This window comes from Nicotiana sylvestris, chromosome 8 (genome assembly GCF_000393655.2).
Source record: "Nicotiana sylvestris chromosome 8, ASM39365v2, whole genome shotgun sequence".
In the NCBI taxonomy this organism is placed as follows: Eukaryota; Viridiplantae; Streptophyta; class Magnoliopsida; order Solanales; family Solanaceae; genus Nicotiana; species Nicotiana sylvestris.
Window position 1 is genome coordinate 24,771,796 of NC_091064.1, and position 9,254 is coordinate 24,781,049.

The 9,254-nt window shown below is 43.6% G+C and overlaps 1 protein-coding gene across 1 annotated transcript; it reads left to right on the top strand.

Moving 5' to 3' along the window:
- Positions 1–2,078: 2,078 nt before the first annotated feature.
- Positions 2,079–7,780, top strand: LOC138874798 (uncharacterized). Its single transcript, XM_070153582.1, has 6 exons — positions 2,079–2,408; positions 2,752–3,071; positions 3,161–3,409; positions 3,551–3,717; positions 3,820–3,928; positions 7,645–7,780. The coding sequence occupies exons 1-6, from the start codon at positions 2,079–2,081 to the stop codon at positions 7,778–7,780; spliced, it is 1,311 nt and encodes a 436-aa protein (XP_070009683.1).
- Positions 7,781–9,254: the final 1,474 nt, after the last annotated feature.

Sequence of the window (9,254 nt, forward strand, 5' to 3'; positions counted from 1 at the left end):
GCAATTCAGGCAGAAACCGACTAAGACTTTGCAAGAAACCTGGAGAGGTTTAAGGGTATGTTGGTGAAGTATCCTTACCATGGCATTCCGGATCAGATGCTGGGACAGAGATTCTATATGGGTTTGGCTGACAATTTGAAGGTCAATGTAGATGCTTCTGCCGGGGGTGTATTCTTGAGGAAAACCTTCACAGAGTGTAAGATTCTTCTTGATAAGATGTCTCAAAATTCAGGCTGGATGACGAGAGACAAAATACTCACCCCAATAGTGCATTCTGTAGCTCTTGACCCAAACAACACAAATGCATAAAACATAGCCACTCTTATGACCTAGATGAGCTTGCTGACAAAGAAAATCGATGAGAAGGGTACGAAACAGGTGCACACGGTTGATACCACAAATGGAGGCTTATGCACTCCTTGCATAAGCCAATTATATGTGTGCTCGTGGAGGGAAGAGAATGACAACAAGGGTTTCAAAGAAGACATGAATTATGTCAAGAATTTTGGAGGTCAGAGGCAAGGTGGGAAGCAATGGGGACCAACATCAAACCAGTAGTACAGACCAAACCAGCCACAACACAACCTCAATCCAGGAGTAGCATGACCACAAGGTCAAGTCGTGCCTTATCATAGGCAGTAGGGCTATAATCAGCAACACCAGCAACAATTTCCCTACCAACCACCTCATCAACAACAGGACAGTAACATGATCGAAATCAGGGGTATGCTGCAACAACTCATTAGGACAAATGGAAAGATGCAAGAGAAGTTAGCTTCACATGATTCAGCAATCAAAGGCATTTAAACTCAATTGGGACAGCTATCTATGGCCTTGAACAATCGCCCACAAGGAACATTGCCTACAGATACAAACATTAATCCAAAGGAGCACAACCTAAATCAGCTCATGGCAGTGAGTCTCAGGAATGGGAGAGATTTAGACAAGGAGCAAGAAGTTGCTCAATCTAGGAGAGAGATAACGCCAAATACTCCAGCTACTCCAGTTACATTAGAGATAGATGTGTTAGCAGAGCTCACCGAGGTTGTAATCGAGCAAGCACAGGTTGACAAAGGTAAGGAGAAGGAAGGTGAACAACTCCTAGAACAGGTAGTAGAAAAAGATTCCAGCAAAGAAAAGACACAAAGCAGTAGGTAGAGGTTGATTCCTGCACCATTCCCTCAGAGGTTGGTAAAGCAAAAGAAAGATGATCAATATAGGAAATTCAAGGAAATGCTCAAACAAATTCAATTGAATATTCCACTAATGGATGCTTTGAGGGAAATGCTAGGGTATGCAAAAGTGATGAAGGACCTGATATCGCAAAAATTTGACTTCCAGGACCTGTCCACTGTAACTCTAATGCAGACCTGCAACACGGTAGTGACAAGGCCTATGGTTCAAAAGGTGTCTGATCCAGGAAGTTTCACTATCCCATGCACCATTGGGAGTTATGGTTTTGCTAAAGCATTGTGTGACTTGGGAGCCAGTATAGACTTGATGCCCTTGGCAATCTATACAAAAATGGGCATTGTCAGAGCTAGACCAACCTCAATGTTACTGCAATTGGATGATCACACAGTCAAAAGACCGATAGCAATTCTTGATGATATGCTTGTTCAAGTGGGAAAATTTGTATTCCCTGCAGACTTCATCATTCTTGACTGTTAAGTGGATAAAGAGATACCAATCATTCTGGGCAGGCCAATTTTAGCCACCTAGAGAGCATTGATTGATTGTGATACTAGAGAACTAAAAATGAGGTTGAAAAATGAAGAGATAATATTCAATGTTCAACAATCTATGAGGAGACCCAACGAATTTAGAAATTGCTCACTAGTTGAGGCTGTAGATGTAATACTACAATAGGAGGATGAGACTATTAATGTCAGGGATCTGTTGGAAGCCTGCTTGATGAATCTGAAAAATGTGGATGGTGAGGAGTTGGCAGAGTGGGTCATGGCTCTTGAAGGTCAAGGGTTCTGAAAAAGGGAACCCGAGTTCGAGCCACTACACTTAGAAGAAAGAACAACACCTCACTTGTGAAAACATCGATAAAGGAGCCACCATTGTTGGATATGAAACCGCTTCCAGCGCATCTCAGGTATGCTTTCTTAAGGCCTAATTCTACTTTACCCGCTATTATATCATCTGGTTTGCTAGCTGTGCAGGTAGAGCAACTCATACAGGTGTTACAAGAATGTAAGACTGCTATTGGTTGGACCATGGCAAACATAAATGGTATCAGCCCAACTTTTTGTATGTACAAGATTCTTTTGGAAGAAGGACATAAACCTTCCAGAGAACGTCAACAAAGGCTGAACCCGAATATAAAAGAGGTGGTGAAGAAGGAAGTGATCAAATGGTTAGATGCGAGTATCATCTTCCCCATCTCTGACAACAATCGGGTCAGCCCTATTCAGTGTGTGCCGAAGAAGGGAGGAATGACGGTCGTACAAAATGAGAATAACGAGTTGATATCAATTTGTATTGTCACGGGATGAAGGATTTGCATGGATTATCATAAATTGAACATAGCCACCCGGAAGGACCATTTCCCCTGCCATTTATTGACCAAATGTTGGATAGGATGGCTGGATCTCACTTCTGTTTCTTGGATGGTTATTCGCGGTACAATCAGATCTCAATAGCCCCCGAAGACAGAGAAAAAACATCATTCACCTGTCCGTATGGCACTTTGCCTTTCGGAGAATGCCTTTTGGACTTTGCAATGCACCGACTACATTCTAGTGGTGTATGTTAGCCATTTTCAAGGACATGGTTGAAGATATTATGGAGGTATTTATGGATGATTTCTCCGTGGTGGGGGATTCATTCAAGGAATGTCTTCACAATTTAAGAAGAGTGCTCAGAAGATGTGTGGAGACAAATTTAGTGCTGAATTGGGAGAAGTTCCATTTTATAGTACAAGAAGGGATAGTCTTAAGGCATCGAGTATCTAGTAAAGGAATTGAGGTTGACCATGCTAAGGTTGATGTGATTGAGAAGTTGCCACTGCCCACTTCGGTCAAGGTAGTGAGAAGTTTCCTTGGGCACGCCAAGTTCTACAGGCAATTAATAAAGATTTCTCTAAGATTGTTAACCCTTTATGTAAACTCCTTGAAAAGGATCAGCGCTTTGTGTTTTCTAATGATTGTAGGTTGGTATTTGAGGAGCTGAAGAAGAGATTGGTGACTACACCCATCATTGTTGCACCCAACTGGAAGCAACTGTTCGAGCTCATGTGTGATGCAAGTGACTATGCTATAGGAGCAATCTTGGGGCAGCGAAAGGATAAGCTTATGCACCCAATTTATTATGCAAGCAGAATGCTAAGCGGTGCACAACTCAATTACACCATGACGGAAAAGGAGATATTGACTGTAGTTTTTGCCTTCAACAAAATCAGGTTATACTTGATTGGTTAAAAAGTTATTGTTTATACTGACCATGCAGCAATTAGGTACTTGATAGCAAAGAAGGAGTCAAAGCCACGCTTGATCCGCTGAGTTCTTTTGCTACAAGAATTCGATCTAGAGATCCGTGACAGAAAAGGGACAGAGAACCAAGTAGCAGACCACCTCTCAAGGTTGGAAGGAGCTGAAAAGAAGGTAGAGGTTGAAGATATAATAGAGATATTCCCGAATGAACAGTTACTAGCAGTGACAATGGAGGAGACACCATGGTATGCTGATATTGCTAATTATTTAGCAATCGGTATTGTACCTTATGAACTCTCTTTAATTCAAAAGAAAAAGTTCTTTCTCGATTGTTGGTTTTATCATTGGGATGAACCTCTACTTTTTAAAATATGTGTAGATAACATGATCTGGAGGTGTATCCCCAGAAAGATCTACCTTCTGTTTTGCAGGCTTGCCATGCTTCACCATATGGTGGACACTTTGGAGGGATTCAGACAACAGCTAAGGTGTTCGAATCGGGTTTGTATTGGACAACTCTGTTCAAGGATGCCTATGCTTGAGGGAAAAGTTGTGATAAGTGCCAAAGGATATGCAACATATCTTGACGTCCGAGGATGTTTTGATGATTCGATGTTGTTTTAAGTGTTTCGAAGATTGGTATAAGTTTGAATAGTGGTATATGACTTGTTTGTACTTTTGATTGAGGTCCCGGGGGCCTCGGGATGATTTCAGATAGTTATCGGGAAGTTGAAAGTTAGAGTTTGCAGCTGAAGCAGCTGAGTTCCTGTCATAACCTCACCTGCGGATTTGGGATCGTAGGTGAGGGCCCGTAGAAGCGTAGAAAAGGCTGTAGATGCGGCCAAGGTTAATAGGGGCAGGAGTCGTAGATGCGGAGAGCTGAGCGCACCTGCGATGTCGCAGGTGCGCACCTGGGACCGCAAGTGCGGGTCCGCAGGTGCAAGTAAAAAGGTCGCAGGTGTGGTATCACTGGGCAGAACATATAAATAGATGCCTTCGTGAATTTTTGGCTTATTTCATCAATTTCTCATTCGGGTTGGAGCTTGTGAGAGCAATTTGAAGAGGGGATTCAAGGGAATTTCGTGGAGGTAAGATCCCTTGGAACTAAAACTTGTTTTTATGGTGATATTTTACTGATTAGGCATGGAATTTATGGAATCTAGTGGTTAAAAATTGGGGGTTAGGGTTTGGAATTGGAGACTTTGATTTAGGGATTTGAGGGGTCGTTTGTGGTCGGATTTTGGTGTATCTGATATGTATGAACTCGTGAGAGTGTAAGGATTCTACAACAATAACGACCCAGTAAAATCCTACTAGTGGGGTCTGGGGAGGGTAGTGTGTACGTAGACCTTACCCCTACCCTGAAGGAGTAGAGAGGCTATTTCCGAAAGACCCTTGGCTCAAGAAGACAAAAGGAGACAATATCAGTAACACCACAGAAATAATATGAAATAATATGAAAAACAGGAACAACATGAAATCAAGAAGAAATTGATTTTTGTGAATTTTAGTGTTGTGAATTTTATCAGAATCCGAGACGTGGGTTTGGGGGTCGGGTTTGGCCAATTTCAGGATTTTTGAGTTAAATTGATAATTTACTTATGGGTTTCACTCCTTTAGCGTATTTTGATGGTTATATACTGATTTTGGTTAGATTCAGGGCATTTGGAGGCCGAATCGAGAGGCAAGGGCGTCGCGGGTTAGAGTTTGGCTTGGCTTGAGGTAAGTAACGCTTCCAAACTTGGTTTTGAGGGTTCGAAACCCCGAACTATGTGTTCTATGATTACTATTGAGGTGACGCAAATGCTAAGTGACGGACGTGTGGGAGTGCACCATGAGAATTGCGGCCTGGATCATTCTATGGCACCGCTTAGTGACTCTTTCTTGCTAATATCTATGTTGTAATTATGTGATTAAGTTAATGAGCTGCAAATCATACTAATTATCATATTAAGACTTCACGCCAACACTGTTGAGACCCGAGAGGTCGTTTCTTGTTGTCATGTCATTAGCTTCATTCATATTCTGTACTCAATCCTGTTCATGCATATTATATCATGCCTCAGTCTACATTATTGCTATTTGACATACCATATCATTGTTCGGGCAAGTATCATGATATTTTTGAGCCCGTGTATGTGAGACGAAGAGTAATGACTGAGTGAGGCCGAGATCCTGATATTGAGTGACAGTATGGGATCAGGATGTACGCCACAAAGAGATATTGAACATGACTTCGTTAGCTTGATATAGCGCTTGGGCTTAGAGAAGCCCCTCCGGAGTCTTTACACCCCAATGAGCGCAGTTGATGATATTGAGGGATGGATCTTCTCTGGACATAGATCTTGACCGAAGTATTGATACCTGGAGATGGATCTTCTCCATATGGCTGAAATGGCCTTCCTCGGTACTGGATGACTATAGTCAGTGATGTATGTATATTCCGGGATGGATCTTCCCTTGGCCGGATTGCCATATACAGTACCGAGTGGTTGAGCACTTGTGAGTGGAGGCACCCGGAACATTGATCATGCTATTTGTGCATTGGTACTTAGAGATTTTCTAAGCTTTATACTCCGTACTAGTCATATTGTATCTACTTACTGCTGAGATTTTACTTGAACTGCAAGCATTTCTACTTGTCCGTACAGCTATTTGTATATCTGTTGAGGTTTAGTTCGTCACTACTTGTCAGTCCATAGTTTGGACTTGTTACTTACTGAGTTGGTGTACTCACGTTACCCCTTGCACCTTGTGTATAGATCCAGGTATTTCGGGTCACGATAGCGGTTGCTGATCATATTGGATGGAGACTTTTCCTTGGAGATTGGGAGGTTGCTGTCGGGCGATTGCAGTTCTGCCTTCTCCTTCCTTATCTTCCTCGTAGTACTTTTGTTGGATATTCTCAGACTATGTAGTCTTGTTTATTTCGAACAGTTGTAGTATTTTGCTCATGACTTAGTGACACCTCAGGTTGGTCTTGTACTTTCTTTCCGCTTGTTTTGATTTTCTACTTTTACTTTTATCAGATTTTTGCTAAAATATTGTTTTCCTTAAAGTTTTAAATGAAATATAGAGTATCTGGAAATAAGTTGGCTGGCCTAGTTTCACGATAGGTGCCATCACGACCGGGTTAGTTTTTGGGTCGTGACAAGTTGGTATCAGAGCCTAGGTTACATAGTTCTCATGAGTCATGAGCGGGTTTAGTAGAGTCTCACGGATCGGTACAGAAACTTTTGTACTTATCCTCAAGAGGCTGCAAAACCTTTTGGAAAAACTTTACATTCTCAAATTCTTGTCGTGCGAGTCTGTTGACTCTGGTAATAAAAATTCTGTATTCTATTCTCTCACAGAGGTCGAGGACGCGGTCGAGGCTGTGGTAGGGGCAGGGGTGTAGCCCATACAACAACTAGGGCAGCACTTGTAGATCCACCAGCCGCCCTAGTTCATGATCAGGCTCTAGCGTGGGATGCTCCAGCAGTACCAGCTCAGGCATCGACTGTGCCTATTGTTATTTCGGGTCTTCAGGAGACCTTGGCTCAGATCTTGACCGTGTGCACTAGCCTTGCTTAGGCGGTCGCAATTTCTACCATAGCAGCTATTTTTCAGGCCAAGGGAGGCACTCAGACTCCCGCCGCCCGTGTACCCGAGCAGGTTGTTCAGGGACTGCAGATACCGGAGGTACTACCAGCCCAGCCGGATGCACCTGCTCAGGATTTTGTGGTTCCAGTTATGCCTGATGACGAGCAGCATTGATTGGAGAGGTTTGGTAGACTTCAAGCTCCGACTTTCAATGGCGCAGAGGGCGAGGATGCCCAGGGTTTCTTGGATAAATGTTAGAGGATGTTGCATACAACGGGTATTCTGGAGACTAGTAGGGTCTCATTTACTACTTTTTTCAGTTTTCTGGAGCTGTATTCACTTGGTGGGAGGATTAAAAGAGGCGTACGCCTATTGGTGCAACGCCCCTTACCTGGCATCAGATCACTATTCTCTTCCTTGAGAAGTATGTACCGCATTTCCGTAGAGATGAGTTGTGCAAGCAATTCGAGCAGCTGCGTCAAGAGGATATGACCGTGTCGGAGTATGAGATGAGATTCTTCGAGTTAGCTTGTTATGTTATCTAGCTAGTTCCCACGGATAGGGAGAGGATCAGGTGGTTCGTTGATGGCCTCAACTATCAGCTATGGATTTTTCTGACCAGAGAGAAAGAATCTGGAGCTCCTTTTGAGGAGGTGGTTGACATTGCTAGAGAGATAAAGTCAGTTTGTCGCCAGGAGCGGGATGAGAGGGATGCCAAGAGGTTTTGGGGATCTGGTAGCTTTAGTGGTGTTCCTTAGAGAGGTCAGTCTCAGCACGACAGACACCGTCCATTAAGACATGCTCAGCTAGCCCGTTCAGGTCACCGTGGTGGGTCATCTAGACATGGTTCTCCCAATTCACATCAGGGTCACTCGTCTCTCAGTGTCCTTCCAGCTCAGAGTTTGACTCAGGCACCATCAGTTCAGGGCTCATCTATGCCTGGTTCTTCTAGCGGGCATCCCAGTGTGCGGGGCTCCCTTCAGTCCCCACCGCCATTTACCGGGAGAGGTTGCTTTGAGTGTGGATATTTGGGTCATATTAAAAGTTTTTCTATTCCCGTATTACGAGAGGTTCATCCCAGCAGAAGAGTTAGCCTTTGGCTTCAACACCAGTTACTTATCCACCCGCTCAGTCAGCTCGGGGTGGAGGTCAGTCAGCTAGGGGTTGCCCTAGAGGGGGAGGTCGATCAGGTGGTGGTCAGGCTAGTTTCTATACGCTCCCAGCCAGACCAGATGCTATTGCTTCAGATGCCGTGATTACAGGTATTATCTCAGGCTACTATAGAGATGCCTCTGTATTATTTGATCCAGGTTCCACTTTTTCATATGTGTCATCATAGTTTGTCCATTATTTGGATACACCCCGCGAGTCTCTTATTTTATCTATTCATGTATCTACTCTGGTGGGCGATACTATTATTGTGGACCAAGTATATCGGTCGTGTGTAGTTATTATTGGGGGTTTGAATACCCGAGTGGATCTCTTGTTGCTTAGTATGGTTTATTTTGACGTGATATTGTGCATGGATTGGTTATCACCGTGTCGTGCTATTTTAGACTGTCATGCTAAGATAGTGACATTGGCTATGTTGGGGTTGCCACGGATTGAGTGGCGAGGTTCGACGGATTATGTACCCAGTAGAGTGATTTAATTTTTGAAGGCCCAACGGATGGTTGGAAAGGGTTGTCTTTCTTGTCTGGCCTTCGTGAAGGATGTTAGTACAGAGACTCCTACCATTGATTTAGCCCCGGTAGTGAGGTACTTTCAGGATGTGTTTTCTACAGACTTGCCTGGCATGCCATTGAACAGGGATATTGATTTAGGTATTGATATGGTGTCGAGCACTCAGCCCATTTCTATTCCACCATATCGTATGGAACTGGCGTAGTTGAAGGAGCAACTTCAGGAACTCCTTGATAAGGTCTTTATTTGGCCTAGAGTGTCGCCGTGGGGTGCATCTATTCTATTTGTGAAGAAGAAGGATGTCACTATGAGGATGTGCATTGATTACAGGCAGTTGAACAAGGTCACAATCAAGAACAAGTATCCTTTGCCTCGTATGATGATCTATTTGACCAGCTTCAGGGAGCTAAGGTGTTCTCCAAGATTGATCTACATTCAGGGTATCACTAGTTGAAGATTAGGAACTCAGACATTCTTAAGACAGCCTTCAGGATCCGGTATGGTCATTATGAGTTCCTTGTGATGTTTTTTGGGCTGACCAATGCCCTA